The 24,827-nt window shown below is 45.8% G+C and overlaps 1 protein-coding gene across 1 annotated transcript; it reads right to left on the bottom strand.

Moving 5' to 3' along the window:
• Positions 1-23,006, bottom strand: LOC146201483 (uncharacterized). Its single transcript, XM_084583086.1, has 2 exons — positions 22,350-23,006; positions 1-118 (listed from the first exon to the last, which is right to left on the bottom strand). Exons 1-2 carry the CDS (start codon positions 22,650-22,652, stop codon positions 26-28), a joined length of 396 nt encoding a protein of 131 aa, XP_084439212.1. The 5' UTR covers positions 22,653-23,006; the 3' UTR covers positions 1-25.
• Between the last annotated feature and the right edge of the window lie 1,821 nt (positions 23,007-24,827).

Here is a 24,827-nt window from a genome sequence, read left to right as displayed (position 1 = left end):
GAAGGTTCGAAGTGCGCAGTCAGATTTAGCCGTGCCAGCACACGTGGACGGTGACGTCACGATCTAGCGACCGATCAGGAGTCAGGCACAAGCAAGATATCCGTTGAGTGATTTCACACTGAAATACAGCCAAAATGAAAACTGCTGTTAAGACCGATCAAGTACCCACTCAAGGTAAAAAAAAAAAAAAAGAAAAAACGTTGCGAAAAACACGAAGCACAAAAGAATATTAAAGTGACACCCAGACGCTCATGAAAGCTCGGAAAGCATGTCACTTCTTCCACTATGTTGCGCATTTATGAGTCATTATTTCGAAATGGGTCAAAACAGCCAACTCTATATCCCGTTGTTATTTGCGGTAATATAATATTCTATATCATATAAAACTTATATAATGACACACATTCCCTTCGCACGCACAAAAAAAGCAGAGCTCATCTGAGCCTTCAGCAAGAGAGCGAGCGTGTACCCTGTGGCCAATGCCAGCATTCGTGTCTGTCTCAGAGGTATGCAGACGATTGCGTGCAGTGGCGTCGCCAGAAATATTTTGCGGGGGTTGTTATACGGCGCTGGTCGAAAAATCAAAGGGTGAAAAAAAAATAGCTGGAAGCAGGGGAAAGACGCAGCGCTCAGAACATTTTTGGAGGAGGAGTGCGGAGGTTCTGGCATCAACCCCCCCCCCCCCCCCCCCTCCTCCTGGCTACGCCCCTGCAACATGGTGGGGTTTTCAAGCCGATACTTTTACAAAAAAAAAAAAGCAAACAATAATAATATAGCATCACTTTGCTGGCTGATTCGATCCCCGCGTTTTGCATCTTTTCACACCATTCGCCTCCGAAGCTGGGAAATTTCACAGGCCGTTCCTGACTCGTCATGAACTTTGCGGGGTGTTGTGACGCAATACAGCGCAATAGCAACGAGCATCAGCTTTCTATTCGCAAGTGCAGAAGTCGGTGTCATTGGAAACATGGAAAAATTTTACGCGTCTGACGAGCATTTGGCGCCGCAAAACACATCTCCGCTGTCTCCGCTGGCCCTGGCGATTGAACATCTTGCCGCCAAGAGAACAACAGCGCCACTGTGGCACCGGCAAATTCGATCTTGGGTTAGGCGTGGCCTTGCGCGTGCGCTGCTTCGCTGTGTGCCGTTGTAGGATCTGTGATCATATTATTTGTTTGTTCAGGCCTCTCTTCCCAGTGTAAACTACATTATACACTTTTTATTCTACTGCACAGCACGATCATATGATTAACTGCGCAGAGCGCACGTGTTTCACACTATGTTAATATATGTTTCGTTTATACCAAATTTCTACTAATTCTCAAATTTCTGGACTTTTCGGAGATTATTCGAGTACTTTATTTGACACGTTGCAAGCCTTCCCTTTAGGTTTATTCGGATACACTGTGTTGTATTAATTTCGATTAATTTAAAAAAATAATAAATTAGCACTTGGAAACATGTGAACAGTTTCGCCGGAAGGTATTGCATTTGCCCATTTATAAGGCTTTCATTACAAGGCACAGCAGATAAAATAATGCAAACAAACCGTATTCACAATACTAACTAGTGTAAGTGCAATCTTCAACGATAAAAGAAGAGATCAAGAATAAAAAATGTGGAAACGGCTGGATCGCACTCTCAATAGATCTCTTAGTGACCAACAAGGACTGCCGGGTAGCTTTGAGCGTTGGCCACTGTTTTTCTTGCGCTATCAACATGGTCAGGGCATATAGAAGCTTCACCTCTTGTCTCTCTTTTTCTTTTCTTATCTTCCTAGTTGCCTCTCTTGGGGCATTCCTTCTTCCGTTCCTATAATCCATCTCCTAATATCCTTTGCACGGACATTACCTTTATGACATCACGTGTTATTGCTTTGCCTTGTGGTAGACCATCCGCGCTTTGCACTCGGAAGGAGCTCGGTTCGATCCCTTATGCCGCCGGGTACCCACCGGTTTTCGAATGAATGTAAGTAATTTCTCTATCGGGTGCTCGGCTTTTCTGGGGTGAAATGATTGGGAACATGTTCGACCAAATCGTTCGCCGTCCAACAACTTAAATTCGCCTCGTGAAGAAAGCACGCTTTTCTGGCGCATAATGTGACTTTAACCTCTACGGAAATGCGGGGGCGTGAAGGGCTAACACTCTAAGAGAGCAACAATCAGTAGTAACTGGGCCGCTATTTTATAGTCAAGAAAATTCGCAACAGTTCGTCGACAGTGATGATATTGACATCGAAAAACGCCTAGTAAAAAATAGCGAACGCCATTTTAACTCTTGTATACGAGAATGAAGAACAAGAAAGGTTAATTTAGGGCTGCTGTCCAAACTGAATGATGCCAAACCTGGCTTGCATAGTGCAGCTCGTGTACAAGAGGCAAACTTATCCAGCGAGACACGAAGAAAGAACAATAATTTGCATGGTGAACTAGACCTGTGAACTTTCTCGCGACAGCTGGTAATCCATCTTGTGCTGTCAAAGCCAGGGCGCGAGCTGAAAGCTGGTCCTGTATACGCTACAGCAAAACACTCCCGGCATACGCTACATGTGCGTGAAGCCATCTTCGAGGCGCTCAATAAAGCCGCGTCTATAGCGCCCTTGGTGCCCAGCTAAAGCAGTCATCTGAGGTTCTGCTTTTCTCACTTTTTGAGGTGAGGCAACAGTCTCGCGTAACCAGCGCTCAAACCTCGTTAACAGGTGCCGGACGCCATTAGAATACCGCTAAAAAGGGACCGCTGGAATTGAATGAACTGGGAACGAGTAATTGCAGTTAGAGAGCGCCGAATCAAGTACAGCCTAATTTATTACATATTTCTTGGAATTTTCTTTCCCACACTAATGAAGGCCAAGTGGAGTTAAGTTTCCCCGAGGAATTCATTAGCGTTTTTTTTTTTTCTTCACACTGATGCTTCGAGTTTTCCATTTACGTTTTCAAAATTGTTAGGACAGGTGTGTTCTTTCCAGCTCATGCAAGGCTGATGTGCTGCATAATATGCAGTCCTATATTTTAACATTTACACATTTTTGTCTGAAAAACCGCTAGAGATACGCCAGTGCGGCCTCTACATGGGGATTGTATAACAAGTAGAGGTTGCGACGTTATATAGCCCGAATAAAGATGAATACTTAACTGAAGTAACTGCTCAACTTTCTAATGTTTGGTTTGAGGGCTGAAAATTTTAAACTTTCTTTAGCAAAGTTTTAAACTTTCTTAATTAGCATTGTAGTTCAAAATATCGAGCATGCACGAATAACATGTTTTTGGAACCTCTTTGAGTTGGCTTTCACATGGTGCATATTTGTAGAATGGAATCGAAGCGTATGGTATTGGAGCCGGTAGTCTGGTGACTGTCGTTGAAATAGTTGCAACGCTCACCTGCCACAAGCAGGAAGCAGTGAACAAAACAAGTGGCTCCAGAAGTGAGGGGCGATCATACGATGTGGCACAAAATCTGTGTTGGTAGTAGTATTTCGCTTTTACATTTCCGAATTCACAATGGCCGCCTTCACACTGCGTCTTCGAATTTCTATTCTTCTTCGCTTTCTCGATCCGCTGCTGTGTGAGCTTCTCGCGGGCATGCCCCGAAGAGGACGTTTGCAAGAAAAACAGTGTGTGTGTGTGTGGGGGGGGGCGTAGTGGGGTAGGGTGTGGGTGGGCAAAGGCTTCGGGCAGACAACGGCATTTTCGCCGTATTAGGGTCATATTGTTAAAAAATAAAAAAAATATTGGTATAGCGCAATACGTAAAGTAGCGCCATCATTCTAAGTTAACACAATATCTGTTTGCGTAGATGTAAAAAAAAAATTGTTATTTCCTCATGCAACAGAACGAACGCAAATTGCAACGCTGTTTTCATATCCAAACAGTAATGTCTGTTATTATTAATATTCCTTTCAGTTGCGAGCGACATTGAATCGCTGCGAAAAATAACGCATCGACGTTGCATGCTCCTCGCGTTACGAGTAGCCGAGAATTGAGAGGTCAGTGGCAAATTAAATCATTTGCCTTTTTATATTGGAATATTTGCGCTGGTAGTGTGAGTCAAGCCAGAACGTCTTATGATTGTACACAACTGTGCAGCGGATGCCATTTTTTTATTACTATTATGAGTCATTGTTAAGAAGTGTGGGCACCCTCATCTAATTCAGGCTGCAATAATACCGTGAGGCTGCAGAGATCGCACCACAACAGCACGGCGGAGGAAACTGTATACGCGTTTCTAAAAAGACAGTTCGGTAAAGGGCGAAGTTTGAGCCAGTAGTTGCAGCTGAATAAAATAAGCATGGCTGACGTGTCCACTATGTGCGCCACATTCTCTTCTACGAAAATATGTCATTATCACGCGGTAGTAATCGAAGCAAGGATATATTTACAGACGGAATGAGTGTTCGCTACTCAAACTAAATTTTAGAAATAGCAGCTATCTTTTGATTAACAAATAGCAGAAGAATATATCAACGGCTCTATAAGTCGAATGAAAAATGATTTTGCTGCCTTATTATAATTAAACTAAGAAGACTGTGAAGTTCGGTGAACTTTCGCGCCATTCGGCTGGAGAACCACGAAATTGGCGTACCACCTTTGATGCTATTTGGTGCTTGTAGAACCACTGCAGAAAATTCTTGTAGAATCTCGCCAGCCAACATTCTGCGAAAAACACTTCTGCATCCTATGGAAACGTCGTAGATTTAAAAAAGACCTTCGCAATCGGCCCACACCATGGCGCTTAAAGTAGGATAAAAGCAAGAGCAAAGAGGGGCGCACGCTGCGACTTGAGGACCCCACAATATAGCACCTCTCTGTGTGCGCGCATTCTGAGAAAGCACTACCAGTTGAGCAGAAACCATTGGGCGTATCGAGGTGTCGAAACGGGCCCAGTGTGACAGTTATAACTACATCTTTAGACTAGAGTCAGAACAGCGATGTCCGCGTTTATGAAGCCATTGTTTTAACGCGCCAAAGAACCGCAAACGAAGAAAGAACGGGCATGGACGAAGCCTGACCTGCCTGCCCGTTCTGCCGATCAAGTGAATCACCACTCTGCATCGAACGCTACAGCAATGGAACATCTCAGCCTTCGACGTAGGAATCTTCACACAAGTGACTTCGAGAGATCGTGCAACAGAATTGACACCGGCGATTTTGGATGAGCCGCACCGGCGCCCGTAGACTAACTAATTTAATTTATTAATTAAACTTGTTTTCGTATTTTTGTCAGCTGTGTATCTTTTCTTCTCGTGGACCCCCGCATAGGAAAGTTTGATCCATCTATGGACGTCGCAGCAAAGGCCGGGACCGTTGTAGTGCAGAGAAAGGCTAGAGTCGATGCGCAGCTCGTGATGCGGTAAAGCGGAACTAACTAAAACTTAGCGGCGCAATTTTTCTTTATCTATAGCGAACAAGTAACAGGGTCAGGCGTCCTAAGAGACGCCGTTGATAGTACAAATGCATTGCGGCTTCAACGCGTAACTTCGCTATACCAACGCCTAGCGGGTGGTGTGCTGTCAGTACACGGACGCGCGGCATTTCGTTGCAAACGCCTCGCTAGCGCGAGTGCAGCCAATTCTGACTTCCGGAATAAGGATAAGCTGATCTAGTCCAATTTTAATTCACGGAGACCTATTGCCAAAAGGTTACCAATTATTTGTCAGTTTACCTCTAAACTTTGAGGAACATTTTATTCATGCCACGGCACTTAGTTCGCATATCATTCAAAGTTCGCAGGAAAAGCTTGCGGTCCTCAAGGTGGCAAACCATTTCGCACGCACATTTTACAAGTTTGGAACAAATTCGCGCGTCACTCCACACGCCAGTGTTACAAGTCACGCTTTTGCTCTACAATAACGGATTGGGCGATGCACTTTCCGGTGGTGGGACAAGGAGGTGACGGCGCGCACACTGGCGTTGCCGATGTAGGTGAGTTTCGTCTTCCCTTGGTCGAACTCTATTGGGGCCCGTGAGAAAAGAGTAGCTGTGATAACTGTTCCATTAGGAGAATGGTTCAGCGCCAAACTATGGTTTGGTTAGTAATGACCCGGGCTTTAGGGAATAATGTGGTGTTCTCCACGGATGCTGGCGGATATCGTTCAATCTTTCATTGATGATTTGCAATTCCTGATGTTCACATGCCAGCAAGAGCAATGCCGTAGATTTCTCTATTACCTCCAGGTCATCTACAATCATTAATAAAAAGACTAGCGCATTTAGCATTTAACAAGGACACAGGTGCTTTATCTAAGTTCGTCCTGTCTTCTTCTGTCTGTGTTTTCGTTAAATGCGCTATTCTTTTTATTAATGATGTCACACCAACCAGCCCAGCCTTCTGGACTAATTGTCGTCAACAAGTTTAATAAATTATTTTTGTTCAGTTATTTTCTCTCAGGCACGTGGCATTGAAGATAGGGGTTGTTTGATAAATACAACACAATACACGGAGTAGAAATACATTAAAGGCTGCAGTATGCCTATAAACCACATCACAAATATCCTTAAGCAATATTTTTTTTTTAATTGTCTATTGTAGAAGTTGCGTTGTCCGCGTTGAACCTTGAAATTTCGTCGACTCGATGCCTTCGCCCTTCTGTTCTCACTTTCTGCACTCGGCAGTACTAGAGTGCCTCGATGTTGCCCGCGCGCCGCCGCAATACCGAGGCACCCTAGGCAGCACAGCCGGACTGCCGGCGCGCGCGGGAAATCCACTGGTGACGGAGCTCGCAGAAAAATTAACAGGTGAAGCAGAGCAGCGGCACGAAGCCATATGAGGGGACGTAAGGACGAAAACAGCGCTGATACTCGTCCACCCAACTCACCCACCAGTCCATGTTGTACTGCCTGACAAGCCAGTGCGACGCGGCTGACTAGTCGCGATCATGGCAGCTGCGTCACTGCTAAAATCATATGACCAATAGCCACTTCTTAACCGACATAGTACATAAGTGCGTGACATGGAGGAGTGCGCTAGTTCCGAAAATTCGCCGGAAAGGCATCACCAGCTTCCAGCGCGACTTGTAGATTATCGGCAGCGGGTAGGAGTGCGTTATTTGCCTAAAATGTTCATAACAATATAGTCTAGCGATTGAGACAGAGGTTATGCGCTATGATCATCAAGTGTTGCAGGGTCCCTTTAAGTAAAAGCGCGAATGACTACATATCAAATATTTGCTCCATATCAGTTGGCACTGATCACTTTATGGCGTACTGCTTGCCCACTCAGGTATGGTAAGTAGAACATTAATTTGATTTAATTGTACGGCGACGACCGCATTCAAGTGACAAATCTGTATGGCAACACATCGCACACGATGAAGCATTCACGCCCGGTTTTCGCTAATCATGGCCGTTAGCGCACAAGCGGGAGTCACTTCGAAGCTTAAACCAGCGCATATGATTCACCATCGAAGCTGTACTGAACTCCCATCTGTGTTATCGACACAAGCATCACAGCGCCCCCTGTCTTTTGGCAAATGTTCACTGATATAGAAGCCGGCGTTCGAACTCATTTGACTGTTGCCTGGTGGTAATTTAGTGCTTCCACAAGCCTGTTCCCTGCTAGGCAACTAACAGATAGCTGCCGACCGAAGTGATTTCTATTCCTGGCAGCCGCCACTATCAAAACCGGCTCGTCTTTATAAAAATTTCAACAGACAATCCATAGGCTGCCTGGACACTCGAAGGAATTTTGTGAAGTAGTACTCGAGCCCCACATTTAGGTCATATTTTGTTTGCTTGTTTGTGTGTGTGTCTATTTAGAAACATAGTTCCCTTGTGCCTCTTATCCTATCATTCTCTTGCGTCCCCACAAAGGGGCCCGAGCTTATCGCCACCCTGTGCACGACTGGTCGCCTTCACGCACGCACTTATTCGCACCGCGCTGCCCATAATGGGCCGGTCGATCGCCGCTCAGGAGGCCACTGATGGTGCGTCGTATTATAAAGAAGTCGCAAAGAGCCAGCTGCGGCAAGAAAAGAAGCGGGAAGACGTCGCGGCGAGGTGGACACGACAAACGAAGGCGGAAACCGCGGGGGCCCATCGTGGCTGCTGGATCGATCCGATCGTAAAGCGGGACTTCATCGCCATATACCCGCTGCTGCTGCTGCGCTACACGGCGACGAGCTCGATCTCGTTTCTGCCTCGTTTCTTCGTTATTTTTTCCACGCTGCTCCGGACCGACGCGGTCCGGCGGAGCGCCGCTGCTAAGTGGAGCCTCGCTTGGCGCCGTAATTCGGTACGCGCCATTTGCCGCTGCCGTAAAGCTGCGCAGCTGCAACGCGGCAGCGAGTGTTTCACAGTAGCTGCTCGGTCGAGGAGAAAGCAGCCGAGTTAACTTGGCTACGCGTTGCAGCTCCGGTGCGTGACACGGGCGGGTAAGAATATTTAAAAAGGTTACCAACGAGGAAGTAGTTACTGAACTGCTCCGATCTCTCTTTTTTGCTACTTACTCGACCAGTAGCTCGTCTATCTCCTCCTGGACGCCGCTAGCTGAAGGTGGTAATTCCGCCATTTTAAAAGTCTTAGTTTTGAAGGGAGTCTTCTACAGCGGAAACAGAGGTCGGCTGCCGTAACCAAAAATGTCACGCGATCACCTAGTGGCCGGTGGCAGTGGCAAACAAATGCTATCGACAATGTCCACTGCATCGCTGAATTATGGCGTACTGCGAATTGTCTATAAATTTCGTTTTTTAGCAGCCATTAAAACCTCAATCAGAGCGATACGTGTCTGTTGATATTATTATAAAAAAAAAAAAAGGCTTCTTCGTCCTGACCTTTTCCGCCCTTGTCTTTCAATTACGTAATCGGTTGCAAACTCATTGCAACAGCAGGGCTAACTGCTGCGAGTGCATTTTCCAGATTTCCAATCACAAGCGCCACATATATATTTGTGTAATTGTTTAACAAAGCTTACTGTGAAGGTATCAATCATTTGAAACACAACCGCCACCAGTGTACGGTCCTGTTAACCTTGCAGTAGCTGTAGGCGTCCACAGTATAGACGACCGACGCCTCCAGGGGAAATGTGAGCCTAACGTAGCCCAGTTAGGACGTGCACGCCACGTGTGGCATCGACAGTGCGCGCACTCATTCTTATAAGTGTAGGTTAGTTGCGGGATAAAGCGCAATAAGAGCGCGCCATAAAATGATACCTTCGCTAGACTTTTCTACAGCGCTGCGAAGAGAACGGCAAACTTCAACGCATGTTGTCTGCACGGATAGCGAGAGCGGCCCTGAGCGTCTGTACCTCATATAATCGAATTATTCATTCACTGTGTTTCTTGCGAGGGATGAAAGGCACACTGTTTATTCCGTGCTCATTTCTTCAGCGGTTTTGTAAGCATGAAGAGTGTAATGTTTGTCACCGAGTGACGAGGAATCGTCAGGCGTATTTCAAGTGCATTTTGCCTCTTCCGTCCGGGTAGAATGTTCTTCCTGTGACCTTTCTCCGTTATGTGTCTCCATTCTTTATACGAGAACAAAGGAAAAACACATAACACAACGCTCAGAACATTGTGCATGACAAGAATTTAGCTGATCTCTTCTTGACTCTCACGTATATGCGACTGACCACAATATAAACGCCACGTTTGACAACGTTAAAATGCAAAACGAAAGCTGGTAGCTAGGACGAGGGTGTGGACATCTGTCGGCGTTATACGCCACGCGCTAACGCAGCGCGAGCCGAGCGCAGGTTTTGCGCCGTGCGTAGTAACAGCAGCTTTAAAATGGCGATAAGGAGATGGAAACAGATTCAGTGATTTGACATGAAATGATTTCAAAAGGTGGCCACAGTTGGCACAGGCAAGGTAAATTCAAATGCTATGAGTGAGGCCACTGTCATACTTGAAGCGTATGTCAGAGTGGTGTTGCTGATTATGATGATTATTTAAAAAAAAAAGTTCATTGGTCTGTAAGTGGCGCAGGCTGGTTGACTATCACTGCCGCGCGCCGATGGAGGAGCAGAACCGAAAGAACGGATAAAAAAAAAAAGGCGGTGGAGAGAGAAGCGAAAATAACACGCATTTCGCAGCCATCGTTTGCCCCGCGTGACGCCGACGACTGGCTCTGAAAAGCCACCGCACCTAAGCCTGTCCCCTATATTGCTCGGCCATCTAATCAGAGACATGAAGGAAGAGTCTCACGTCTCGATAGCCAGCAGAAAAAAGAAATTCAGCATCATTTATCGCAAACCAGATGATATATATATATATATATATATATATATAGACATAGTTTGCTTGTTACTAATGGGCCAGAGTTAAATTCAAACAGGATGTCACACAACTTTCCCAATTATCTATGTTATATATATATATATATATATATATATATATATATATATATAAGAAATGTCACAGAACTTTCACGATTATCTATTTTATTCCAACAGTTTCGCCGTCCGAAACTGTTGGAATAATATATATATATTGTTACGTACTCAGTACGTGACTATATATATGCTTGACCCTTATTTAGTTTGAATGGATTCTAGATCGATATTTATGGGTTTGCGCATCCGGTGAACCAGTACATATGAGCCTGCTTTGAACCAGCCAGCTTCCTTCATGGCACCAACGCAGGCGACAACCCCCGAACTCAAGCCAGCCTGAGTACAGAAGAAACGATTCCCAAATTAGTCTGGCCTGTCCTGCCAAACCCACCTTACAGTCTTGGCGTTGAAGTGTCAAATTTTATTATTTGCACTTCACGGATACAGATTTCAGACTGACAAGAGTGTCACTCGCATCACGAAGACAGGGTTACACCACAAGTAAAGAAACGTGGAGGCCACAAGTCCACCTTAAGAGCATGGCCCCATAAGGATCACTTTTCGATGAAGGCGAAAAGCAAGGCGCCCGTGTGCTGTGCGATGTCAGTGCACGTTAAAGAACACCAGCTGATCGAAATTTCCGGAGTCCTCCACTACGGTGTCTCATAGCCTGAGTCGCTTTGGGACGTTAAATCCCACAAACAAACTAACATAAGGATTAAATGATCCCTACGGTCGCTTGGGGGTCTCTCGGTGCACCGTGGCGCAGATGTTGGCGCGTTTTTTTTTTTTTTTTTTTTTTTATTTAGCATACTCTTTTAACGCTGGCGAACGAATTTGCCTCGGTGAAGTAGGGGTAACATATCTGAATCTAGACCGAAAGGTCGAAGGCACACTTCTACCACTCAACCATACTTTTTTTTTTTAAGCTGCATCAGTGCATACGGGTAACGTTATGATTTCTTCACGAACCTACTAAACAGGTCAAAATTTTTCACTCACTCCGACGAAGTATTTTTTGTTTGTTTGTTTTTGCAGTACGGGACCTTTAACGCTGTAACATTAAAATCAGGTGCAAAGAAGGCATGCACTCGTTCACCAATATGAAAGAGACCTGAAAAGGGGTCGAGGGGGAGCCTCAGTTCGCAAGCCAGTACGACGATTCGACAAGGGGACGTTCCCAGACGAAGACTAGTACCATTGTCGAAACGTTGGCTTCCGAACTGAGGGCCACCCTCATCCTTTGTTCAGTTCTCTTTCCTACTCTGTAGCCATATTTTTCCTCTCGTTCTACACTTGCTCACCGATGGCGTAAAGGCATACAGATTGATCGAGATCCGATTGAAAAGCAATACAACTCTGGCAGATATGCGACTGCAAGGTTTGTTCATTGTTGTTAATTTTTAATGCAACGCGTTCGAGAGAAAAAAAAAATAACACACAAGCGGCTTCACTTTTTGGACACCTGTCGTATTTTGTAATCTTGGCCCATCGTATTTTGTAATCATTGCAAGGTCAATGGCCGCAGCTGGCCTAATCCGCTGGTGTAAATAGCGGCCACTACCAGACGGGGCTCAAAATATCGCCAGCGGTTTGAGTCTTTACATTGGCTCCGCGATGTCTCTGTGCTTCTATTAAAAGCGTGGAGCACGTCACGACCGGCAGCCGGTTTTGACAATATCCAAGGTCTAGTATTGACATTATATCGACAATGCTGTATATAGGATGCTTAGTTTCCGGATAGGATCCCTGTTTAACTCGATTCCGGCTTGCTGAACAGATATGAAACTCGGGCACTGCTGATTCCTAATAGAGAATGCACCCTCTCTGTACAGAAAGCAGAAAAAAAAGCATTTGTTGCACGAGATGGCGTTTTCGATTATCCGTAACTACAGCGCAAACGACAGGATAGAGATGAAGTAGGGACTCCACACAGCGCTGACTCACAACTAAAAGTATATTGGATGCCAGCAGGTATAGATACCTCCCTGGCAGCCAGAAAGAATACAGTCCACACTTGATATGCGTGAATGACATACTAGTATACCAAGCACGTGCCACCACGCAATTCACATGCGTGTGAATACAATATAATCAGTGAGCAGGCACTTGTCAATATTCGCAATCAAGGTACCGTCTTTCTTTTTCTGACAACGCGACAGAGGAAGCACTGATGCATTCTTCCGAGAGTCTTTCTATCAAGTGAGCTTCTATTCCTGAAGAGGGCAAATATGGGCTGGTTGGTACATGCTTGAGAATCGAGTACAATAGCGCTAGGGGAGACGAAACACGTGAACGACAGACACATGCGTTCACGTGTTTCGTCTCCCCTAGCGCTGTTTTACTCGATTCTTGAGCTTCTATTATCTCCCTTGCTCCGTGACAGCTGACGCCATTGGTTCTTTGAGTGGACTGGATCTACCAAGATCTGCACCCAAAGCTTGAGATGTTCCCTGCACGCTCGCACCTGTTGCTGCCATTCCGCTCTGAGTAGTTTGCAAAATCTTCTTCCATGACCGGCAGAGGGCTGAACGCCACCCAGTAGAACCAAGACTTCGGGTGGCAGCACTTTCTTGCGTATGCAAAATCCGAGCGTTCTTGCGGTGGACGATGCACGATGCAGGCGTTGACGTCATTTTTTCGGCGCCCAAATGACTGTCCAGCCTGATTAAGAATGGAAATTCAGAGAATAAAGAATCGCGCAAGTGCCCGATAAAGCACGCAGAACAATTCATGCCTTGCCAGGAAGGGGTGGTATATTCGCTGCCACTGTCTTGTGGTAAGCGATACATCGGCCAAACTGGCCGATGTGTTAACGAAAGACTCAAAGAGCATGTGTATGATGTATCACGTGTCGCTATCACTGGCCACGTGGCGAAACACTGCAGGCACTGCAAAGACAACGAAGATGACGATGATACCGACGTCTGTGCGCCAGACTATAAGGAATTTACAATGATAGGAAAGAACCGTGACTCGTTAGCAAAAGAGATAATAGAAGCTCACTTGATAGAAAGGCTCTCGGAAGAATGCATCAGTGCTTCCTCTGTCGCGTTGTCAGAAAAAGAAAGACGGTACCTAAATTGCGAATATTGACAAGTGCCTGCTCACCGATTATATTGTATTCACACGCATGTGAATTGCGTGGTGGCACGTGCCTGGTATACTAGTATGTCATTCACGCATGCCAAGTGTGGACTGTATTCTTTCTGGCCGCCAGGGAGGTATTTATACCTGCTGACATCCAATAAAACTTTTAGTTGTGAGTCAGCGCTGTGTGGTGTTCCTCCTTCATCTATGTCCTGTCGTTCGCGCTGTAGTTATGAATCATTAAAAAGCAGAAGACATCGCAGAAAAATAGCGGCCATCTTATGCTCGTTATTCACGATGCGACTTAATTTCAAGGTCGCTTTCGGAAACCAGCGACCAAATAGTGAGTAGCGACCGGCGTTTAAATCACATTACTGCATCAGCAATGTCTTTCGCTAATGACGTCATTCTCCAAGAATCGTGTGCATTTAAATCGGTAGACGCTGAAAGTTTCTGCAGCGCAGAAAGGCAGGCACGCATTGAATGGGCGTAGAAGAGCTGTCAAGCGGGACGAAACAAACGCAATAAAATAAAATAAAACAGTATCCGGTTTAGCAAAGTTTTAGCAAAGGCTGCCATTTTCATAATGCTCCCGCACAAAAACAAGCGGTTATGACATACTGTTTCTGGGAGCAGAAAATGTCCCTAGGTACTCTGAATTATGCAACTGCTTACTGCATAATCGGTTAGTGCACGGGTTTTGAGCTAAAAAAGAACTGATTTCTAATTTCGGTAAAACAAAACAAGGGGATGAAAGGCTTTTCCCATATTCTTCAAAGCTGAATATTTCAATTGAAGCGACTACATGACTTATGATACTGACTCAACGTTGACACCTGAAATTTCCTGTATCAATAAAAGAAGTCCTGTATGACAGTGAATTTTTTTTTCGCGATAACAGAGGAGCGACTTTGCAGGTCAAATATAGCACTTACTTCTGCCAGAGTTTTCCAACTCATGTTCCGCGAGCATGTGGAATGTGCTGAAGCGCGAGAAGCGTATACACGGTTCGAGTGCCCATCACGCCACGTATGGACAGCCCGACAACTCTATGAGACCTCCTGATACAATTCCTATAATATGTTTTGTTTCCCACGATGTATTTTGCTTCTGTGGTATAGCATTTCATTTGCTTAGGAAAATGTAAGCGATAGCGAGCAAGTCAATTCCCCGAAATAAAAAAAAAAATAAAAAAATGAGCCGGCTTGAAACCGTAGAGTGCCTAATGAAGAAAAGCACGATATTGGAGAGAGTATCGTAAAAAAAAAAGGTGACCCGCCGGTATTTTCCAGGCAGGTGTGTATATATTTCTATTTTTTATAATAACGCCACGCCCTTCCTTGAGTCTCTTATCGTCGTTTGGGTGGCTATCATTAAACCTCGCTCATTTTTTTTCCTTACGTTTTCGGAAGATAAGAATACACCATATCTGGCTCCCGAAAATATACGGGAAAGCATCGCGTGACTTTTATGTATTTACTGGACGAACCATGATTTTTAGCCGCTTCTCGTGGGAAACCATATCGCATTCTTATTTAATAGCACAAATTGTTCAACGATTGTAATTGTTCCCATTTTAAGAATACATGCACTTGAGAAAAGATATACTGCTTTGGCAGAACTAGGCCATGGCGATGAATAGTGTATGCGCGAGGAGCAATCACTTGGCACGTAATAGCGCCGGTTGCAAATTTCGCTGGAAAATTTGGTTGTTCTAAAGTTATTACGTCTTCTCAGACGCTAAATAACCTTTATCATTTTGTTACCCCGTTTGCTTATTCTTTATCTACCTATTTCTATGCTTCCTCGACGAAGCATTTGGATTTTAAGTCCTTCTTTAGCTGCGATGAATATGATTTATATCAGCAGTCTCAAAGTTTGTCATGAAAACGTTGTCCCTGCCGTGTGGTCACCCTTTTCCTTCTTTCTCTTCGTTTCACTTTATTTCTTCTCTTTTTCTCTCCTCTCTCTCTCTCTCTCTCTACTCACCAGTACGCAAGCTGACCATCCTAATCTTCTCTCTCTCTTTTTTTTCCGCAGAGGCGAACGAGCCAAAAACACGCAGGTCATAGCGGTCGTCACAGTACCGTACCAGGAATTTATTTATGCATCGGCTCAATAAAGATCCTTTAAAACGTTTCGGAATTTCTCCGTCCTGGAGATTCGATGCATTTCGGTTTCGCCCAAATGCCGCAGGTGAACGCCGGCGACGGGAACGTTCCAGCGTCTTGGTGAATGAGCGAGATGTGCTGCCCTATAGGGCGAGAATAACGGATGCGGATACGGGCATCCTCGAAAGCTTTTCTTTGTGATGCACCGTACGCGTAAATCCACCTGGAGTGCGATGCAGAATCGGAGAGCCATTCAAGCGAGGACGCACTCGCGTAGCAGAGCGCAAGGATCCGTATCCTGCTGAAAGCTTAATTGCAGAGCAGAAAACGTCACGGGAGACACGCCGCAGCCTGGAGAGAGAGCACCGCTTCAGTGCTAAAATATTCAAGAACGCCGAGCGGCCTATGGATTGGTTCAAAAGCGAACAAGGTAGAAATGCAGGTGAAGATAGAAGCAGATAGGAGAAGGTTAAAAAAGAAAGATAAACGGCCGATTTGACCCGGTCGTTCGAGAACAGCACCATTAGGGGTCGCCTTGTAGGCGATGCGTCTTTATTAGAGGCGGAGGCAGACTTATCGACCTTTCCGCGCGAGTCAAAAAAGTATCACTGCCTCGACAGAGATTCTCATCACTCGGGGCTCGTTCAACTGGTCCCATTAGCGAAGGCGAGCTGTGTTTCTTGCTGTCCGTTTTCCTGGCGTCTTCTGCTCCAATGCCTTCTTGAGACCTTCTGTTCGTTAGCAGCACGAATCCGACCCGGCTTCGACCCAGGAGCTGCTGCTGCACAGCCACCCCCGCTTCGGGTCGATGGCATGGAACGAGTAAAGTTAGGTATTCTGGACACCGCGCAACCTCTACGGTCTGCCCACTGCCAGTGCTTTCTACGCACCTTATTACTGAAAGCACTCATACCAAGTGCAGGTTTCTTATACTGTTTTGTCTTGTTACAGTACTAGTTAGCAGCCTACGCCGAGGCAGCGCGCAGCAGTACAAAAAGGCACGATGATTTCTGAAGGTCTGGGCTGCCAATAATCATAGAGGCAAACCTTAAATCAGTATATACAATAAATATCTGCTTGCATGTTCACTTCTTTCAAATAGTACGGCACATACTGGAATGGGCAGACCACTCTATGGTATTCTTCTGCAACTGGCAAGTAATTTATAACTGAATATTTTATTGATGCTGCTTCGGTTTTACCAGCAGCCTAACGATAGCTGTGACGGGTAAAGTGTGTTTGGGTGACGTGAGGAATGAAAAATAAACTGCCGTATAATCGGTTGGAATGCAGTTTTAATTTCCTACCAACACTTAAGCCAGTCCGTTTCCGAGCAACATATCAGCGGTTATACTATTCTCTTCTTTTACGTCTCAAATTGCCTAAACACCTATTTCACCCTATTTCACGTTAAAGGCAGAGTTCGGTTTATGAAACCCAAGCTGAAGCCGGAGCAGCATGAGAAAAAAATTCATCTCATATTATTTAGCCGTCATAGGCGAATACCGCCTGGTGATCCATGCATATTAATGTCCTAATGATTTATCTATCACTACAGATAAGAAAACATGCAACTAAAATAGGTTTTCTATTCAATTAAATACTCTGATGCCGGATATGGTTACCAGCAGCAGCATAGGTCTACTCTGCCTATAACCAGCTTAGCCAGCCAACCCCTGCAACTCGGTATGATCAGCTTTTATCGCCCAGTGACGCAATTTTCTGAAGCACTGCGGCTATTCGCAAGTACTATTTTGCTGCTCTTGCTATCCGAAGGAAATGTAAGGGCCGCTTTTCGATGGAGGCGAAACGCGAGGCGCCCGTGTGCTGTGCGATATCGGTGCATGTTAAAGAACCCCAGGTGGTCAAAATTAATGGAGCCCTCGCTACAGCGTTTCTCATAGCCTACGTCGTTTTACGACGTTAAACTCCACACATCACAAAATATAAATTTTAAGTGCATTTAGCGCAAATGCTTGGGATTTGCAATCCCAGCCTAGCAAAGCCAAAGTCTTGCACTTTTTTTAGCGTCCCGAACACGTAACATACCCTGCGAAATCTCCCTTTCCTAAAACACGGCTGTTAAAAGTTTTATTATTTGCACTTCGGGTCCGTTCGTCTGGTTCCGCAGCTTACCGATACCCCTGAAAAGAAATGTGTATATAACAGCTATAACCTGTAATATACTCACATATGCGGCCCAAACTCGAGGGCATCTAAAAGACGAACTAAAATCACCGTAAAACTGGAAGCTACCGAAAGGGAAGTTATCAGGGAAACGTTGAGAGTCGGGAAGACAGGAGCGCGAATTAAAGGAGAAGAAACCTTCGTGAGGAATACCTTAGCGTAAACGGACTGAAGAAACTATACCAAAACGGTGAAGTACGTGCGGAAAATCGCGGCGATGCATGGTTTACCGTGTTATCACAGTGGCTGTACCAAGTGGGGAGAAACGTAACCGCGAGCGACAGCGAGTCATGAGGCTTGGTGACAATGATGGTTGAAATGGTCTCAGTACTAAAACGATATATCTGCGAATTTCTGGCTGATTTCCAAAGAGCACAAATTTTGCCTACGAGGGACTAATTTCTGCGCATAGAGTTGCACAACCAGTCAATTTCTTTTAGAGTGGGGTGCACATCATCGGACTTCTGATTGCTGGATCCCAATTACTTTGACTTCACTAAGTGTAGGTGCCACTAGAAAAGTGAAACAAACACTATGTCTTCTCTTCCCCAAAAACATACCTCATCATCATCATCAACATCAACCTGATTATACTCACTGCAGGGCGAAGGCCTCTCCCATATTTCTCCACTCAACCCGGTTCTGTGCTAGCTGCATCCACTTGACCCCTGCGAACTTCTTAATCTCATCCGCCCACCTAACTTTCTGCCGCCCCCTGCTACGCTTTCCTTCCCTTGGAATCCAGTTTGTTACCCTCAGCGACCATCGGTTATCCTCTCTTCGCACTACATGTCCTGCCCATGTCCATTTCTTCTTCTTAATTTCCACTAGAATGTCGGTAACTTGAGTTATTTCTCTGACCCACTCTGCACGCTTTCTATCTCTTAATGTTACTCCTACCATTTTTTGTTCCATAGCCCTCTGGGTTGTCCTCAACTTAAGTAGAACTCTCTTGGTTAGCCTCCACGTTTCAGCCCCATAGGTGAGTACAGGCAAGATGCAACTGTTGTATACTTTCCTCTTGAGCGATACCGGTAAGCTGCTAGTCATAATCTGTGAGTGCTTGCCAAATGCGCTCCATCCCAATCTTATTCTTCTTGTTATTTCCTTTTCATGGTCCGGATCTGCGGTTACTACCTGTCCTAAGTAGACATATTCGCCTACTACTTCCAGTATTTCGCTACCTAATGTAAACTGCTGTTCCTTCCCGAGGCTGTCGAACACCCACCCATTCTTTTTTTTTTTTTTTTCCTTGATGAGAGGCGGGTAGGGGTGGGGGGTCAAGTTCTAGCGGCACACAGGACTCTTTCTGCATTTGCATGACCCGCTCCTCCCGCTTTGCACAGTGACCTTACCGAAGTACCCAGAACTGCGGCGTAACGTAGACAAACACGTATAGATAGAAACACAACACAGGCGCGCACATTATACCAACTGTACTACAAAACGGATCCCGAATTTCCTCTTTCACACTTAGCCACAACTTCCTCCTCTACTCCCAAGTACATCACACTCGCACACCTCTTCTTTCCCAAGCAGATGTCTAGCCAACAGTGAATGTTAGCAGTACACACATCCAAGTCCATCCCTCCATCACAGCTTGCCCCTCGCCCTGTGTTTCTGAGTTACCGAAGTACTTTATACTATTGTAAATAATGTGAATTGGTTATATACTGCTGTGCTTATTGATGCTGTACTTTTTCGCGCAAGAGAGCCAAATGCATAAATACGATCTGTCGCAAGAAATTATCTGCGTCCATTGCTTGCTGACACCTGTCCAGTCTGTTTTTGGAGCGCTGACAACCCCAACGGATGGTCAGCGTTACCGCGGAACTGATGTGGTTTGCAAATCAATCATTTTGCTCGCAAGGCTGGAAGAATGGGTAGTTGGTAGTTCATCTTGCTCGCTTCCTTTGCACCTGCTTGCGAAGGAGACATTACGACCAGTATAAAAAGACGAACAGTGCGAAAGCTACAACGAAAAATTTCGTCTCGTGATTTCGTTCCTCTTCGATCAGCCTACCGAATGAGTTCTGAGGCCATTCAGTGAAGCCGCGGCCGTATCGAGCGTCCCAGCCCCGTAATATAGGCGCGGTGCATTCGGCACAGCACCGGTGCGTGACAGAGCCGGGCAAAGTGGGGCACTCGGGTGGTGACTGTCGCGAAAGGCAGATCGATTAAAAGGAATTAGTAGAGGAAAAGGGGCCGCTAACATTTCATTCTCAATTCGAAACCTTTCGTGCATGCACATACGTACAAACAGTAAGCACAGGGTTGTGCACGCGTACGGCGAACAAGCGAACTCGTGACCGCGCTCTTTGAAGCAGCAGTTCTTTCGACACGGAAGCGAATCGAAGCTAAGTGCAGCGGAATAAGACGGCCCTGGAGGTAGGGTTTCACGTCGTCCGCCAAGTTCCTTCGATACGAGGTCATGACGGACGCATTGGCGGGTTCAACTGTTCAATCCTAAATGTGGATAATCCTGGACATGCGAAGAGAGAAATATGCTGAAGATGTGTGCAAGCGTTCGATCGAACTGTGCGCTATCATTGTACAAACTTTCTAAAAGACGGACGCGGAGTGACCCCCTCTCCGAGATTTAGGGAAACTAATTTTGTACCTTTCGTAGTCACGCGTCATTGTTGGAAGCCGATATGAACTTGACAAAATCGTTGCTGTTTTCGCAAATCCATTCGGTGTAAACTCATCGCTTTTGATTCCTTTTTTATTTAGATGTTTCGATTTTCATCAGAGCAAGAAAATTTTGCTGCAGAAGAGCACAGTAGCTAGTTTTAACGCGTCCAGGTGAAATGCCCTCTCATTTCTCCAAATCTAGCGGCATTTTAGGCTGTTTGCTTTTATGTTAAAATAAATGTCTAACCCAGTGCCACACGTTTTTTTTTTTTTTTTTTTTTTTTTTTTAAGCTAAAATGTGAGTTCAAACGCCCATTATATAACGAAGCTTCTTTAAGAAAAAGTTTAATATGCCCGGTTTCACCGCAACCACCTATTCATATTAAATGCGAGAAACCCTGGCAGCATGCTAATCCAACACAACTCCGGATGAAGGGCACCTATCACGTAATTATAGTGTTCCATGAACAGTTTTCTCTTTAAAGGGGCTCTAAACAGTTATAACGATACAGTTTCCCTATGCCTAGTGTGCCTAGTATGAATGCCCTACAAGACGTGACAATTATGTTTATGTGAGAGAGTGTACGCAGCGATCAGAACCAGAATGTACAAGATGCATCCATATTTTCATCATGCCGAGCGTAACTGGATGTTATTACAAGGCTACATCCGCTCATTTTAGGGCACATATGCGCTTCCAAGATATTAAAGACCAAGGGACGTTTAAAGATAAGCGGCACCTCAACAACTGTGTTAAATTTAAGCTTAAACAAGTCACGGAGCGCTTTCTAAAAAAAAACTAAATACTTTGTTTGTCGTCATTTTGAGTAATACCAGCTGCAACTGCTTCCACCTATTCCGATGTCGCCATCTAGTCTGTAATGGATGTACCGTGATGATAACAAGCACGCGTAAATTAAACTGCAATACATTTGGCAGTACCCCGGTATACGACAACGTGACCCCAACAGCTGTAACAACCACTGTCATTGAAATAGCCAATAGCAGTAGCCGGCGCGTAGGCAATCATAAGAGAGCGCCTAATCGCCTCCTACGTGGCCCGACCCACCTAACCCACATTCTCTTTGCGCCAAAGGCTGACGCTAGGGTATGGTTTTCTTAATACAAAAACAGACATGACTGGGCAATACCAATATTATGCGCAATAAGCAACGACGTGCACGATAGGGTTCATGGCGATACATGCCACAAAACCTATCCCAATGAAAACAAAATATAGCGACTATACTCACCATCTCTCCCGCGAGAGTTACAGCCAGACCGAGGCTAGCTGTAGCTCGAAGTGGATATAATGTACGAACTCATAATGCCGAGAGCGTTGAAAAGGCAGCACAAAAGACGAAACAGAACAACAGTAGACTTGACCACTTGACCGACGCTAGTCAGTCTCACTTCATTTTAAGCGATCACTTCCATTTAGCCGAAGTTTCCGACTGAACATCAATCTCGACCCATATCACAGGCGGCAAAAGAACAAGCGTCATGACGAGGCAGCCGAAGGCACTGTAGCTACACTTTCATGAAACTGAATGCAAGACAACCACAGAATAAGTACAAAATTATTTCACAACTGTAATTCTTTTACAAAGGCAGCTGTAATATAATTCGTGTGAGCGCCAAAAATATTAAGGAGTCTTGTATAGCAGACCGACTTCATTTCGCGAACGTTGCCATTTCTAAAAAGGCTTAAATGGCACACTTTCGTGGTATGCCAGCGCCACACGGCCTTGACCGCGATGTCTATCTGTTTCCTACAACAGCGGCCAACGGCGCTGCACTCTCAGGTCCAACGACGCTCATCGTCGCCTTGCCAACATCGTCATCATCAAGCGCCGCTGATAGCACGGCCAGAGGGCAGCCATGGCCTCCAGTCTGACAGTGTTCCTGCATATGTTCCTCGCGGAAACATGTGCAGGAGCGCTGCTAGTCTAACGCACTGACCGAACGCCACATTTCTGAGCGTTCGTGAGCAACTTTTCCCGCGACCGATACCGAAGCGAGCTGCCCCACTTACCGAGGCAACGAGAAAACAAAATGACTCACCGAGCAGACGCTCTCGTCATTAGCAGCGACCGCTTCGGAGTCTTCCAGGACCAGCGGCATGGGGTCTCCGTCGACGGCGCGGCACCCGCCGAGACGCTGCAGCCGCGTGACCGCTGAGGCGCAAAGCTGCACCGGCTTCCACCAGGAGCGTCCTTCCACGATGCCAACGCGAATTTCGGGAACCGCCGTGAGTGAGTTTGACGTGAATCGGCTTTCGTCACTGCTCGAGCGTTCGTCTTCGCTGGAAGGCTGTTCTCTAGCGCTCACCGGTGTCCTTGCGATCAGGCAGTAGCTCGATGACATGGCAACAAACTCTTAGTCATTCGGCCTCTCACAGCCTGCTAAATCACGCTTGCTCTTCACGACAATCCTGCTAGCGGAGGCACACGCAGTGCTCGTGCAAGCTCTGGGCTGACATCTCTCTTGCTAGAAATCGCATTCGTGGTAGCGAGTCCCCGTGTGCAACTCGGTGAGATGCATGGATTGCGAGAAAACCGCTCCGTCATCAAACACAGCACCGCACTTTCGGCTCTCGCTCATTCGTTAATTCACTCGCCGTATCATTTGAGTGTGCTTTCCACCCACAAAGCGGAGCGTGTTTTGTGGTACGTCGGTTGCTTTCACGCTGCCCGATGCACTCACTGTTCTTCCCAATCGGAGCTGCATGAAAAAAAGAAAAAAGAAGAGGGGCGAGGAGGGGTTGAACGGCAATCACACGATTACACGTATTATCTCTATCAGAACGAAAACTACAAACACACCCAAGCAGATTCACAATCTAGTGCTATCGCAACGGAAATGTAGTCATAGGGCCCCCCGTGATCACTTTATCAGTGCAAGTACTGTGTTCCTTCTTGCGCTTAGCAGGTCGAAGTCTGGAGCATGAAAACTCGGAATACTGTGGAACATAACTGTTTCCAATCATTAGCTCAATTACGAGGAAGAGAAAGCCAGAGTTTGATCAAAGCTGAAGCTTGCTGTGTATGAGCATGGGGCATTGAATTGATATGTGGCGTCAGCAGAAATGGGGCGTGGAGTACCGAATTCAAGTAACGAGAGTTTGTACTGTAACCATAAAAGAATTGGAATGCAGGAAGGCAAGGCTGCCCAATTTACAAGACCTCCCAATTCTTCGCAGATTAGTTCGTCACACTGGTTAAATTGTCTTCAAATTGTGCCGTGAGCCACGAAATGCCATTTTTTTTTTTTTTTAGTTTGATTTGGGTTTGCATATGGGGTTTAACATACCAAAGAGGGTCAGGCTATTACAGATGCCGTAGTGGAGAGAGTTAATTGTTACAGCCTGAGGTGGCCTGACGTTCTTTTACGGGCACTGACATCAGAAAGTAAACGGGCGCCTTGAACTTCGTCTCAATTGAAACGTGACCGCCGCGGCCGGACAGAACTCATGTTCCCGGCTCAGTAATCGAGCGTGCTAACCATTCAGTCCATGCGGCGGGATCCGAGACGCGACAATAAGCGTATCATGCGCAAACCGAATTCACGATGAAGAGCGGGCTAGCGGCCCAACTGGCCGTGGTGATTTATTTCATTCACGATGTGAAGTAACATTTTCCCCCCTTTTTCTTTGCTTATATGGCTGAAAAACAGATAGAAGTGGCTTCTGTCACTGCGTTATTTTCAGGGGGAAACTCGGGCGAAAATATAAATGAAATAGAAGCGCTCTGCTCCAAAGGAAAAGCCTTAATTGAATCGGAGAGACTGGCCGTTTAGAGAGCTCGTAAACATATAACGAGCCGCGGTTAGGCAATTTGCTTTAGTTAGCACCACTTTACGAGCTTAGACGATGCTTTTTAGGCAAGCGCTACGAGTGATGCAACGAGCTTTGTTGCGTGAAGTGCAACATTGGCGGACGGTCTAAATACGCCGTGAAAGCAGTTTTAAGTGCCAAACTTGAACAGTAAAAGGAATTCTAGTGAACTATATTCGGATGCAAATCAAAACCAACTCTTAGAAATATGTTTCCATATATGTATAACACGAATCGAATCAGACACATGCTTTCTTACCTTCCAAACAAATTGCACTGCCGCTCGCCCTCCGCTTGTAACACTTCTCATCCCGAATAGAGCTGCATTTAAGGCACTAACTACATGATGATCCCGCACAGAATGTGCCCTTTAGCGCATTAAGCAGAGAAACCGCACGATGACCATACAGGGGGAAAAGCGTCGTTAATTTCAAGTAAACGAGCCAGTGCGTAGATTGGGCCGTTATAACTGTCTGCGCTAAGTATTAGAGCCATGTCGCGGCGCAAATTCAAATTGTAGCTCGTTGACGCCTTCTTCCGACAAAGCTGATTTTTGTCTTCCTCACGATGACGCACATGGCTCTGCGGTAATGACACTGCAGACTGTGCTTCACTGATCCATCATTCTGTTTTACGGCACAATGACGATGCCTCTTTGTCTTCTAGCTGCCGTCCTCTGCTTGTTTGACCCCTTGTATTGTTACAAC

The sequence above is a fragment of the Amblyomma maculatum genome, chromosome 1 (genome assembly GCF_055883805.1).
Source record: "Amblyomma maculatum isolate TAMU_Amacu chromosome 1, ASM5588380v1, whole genome shotgun sequence".
Classification (NCBI taxonomy): domain Eukaryota; kingdom Metazoa; phylum Arthropoda; class Arachnida; order Ixodida; family Ixodidae; genus Amblyomma; species Amblyomma maculatum.
This window is presented reverse-complemented; position numbering and strand designations above follow the sequence as displayed.

What these genes read in the sequence shown, in the direction of transcription:
- LOC146201483 (XM_084583086.1), bottom strand. Translation starts at nt 22,652, where the DNA reads ATGTCATCGAGCTACTGCCTGATCGCAAGGACACCGGTGAGCGCTAGA. An exon ending in ATGACGAGAGCGTCTGCTCG is followed by an intron (nt 119 to 22,349) that starts GTGAGTCATTTT and finishes GCTGTATTTCAG; the next exon opens with TGTGAAATCACTCAACGGAT.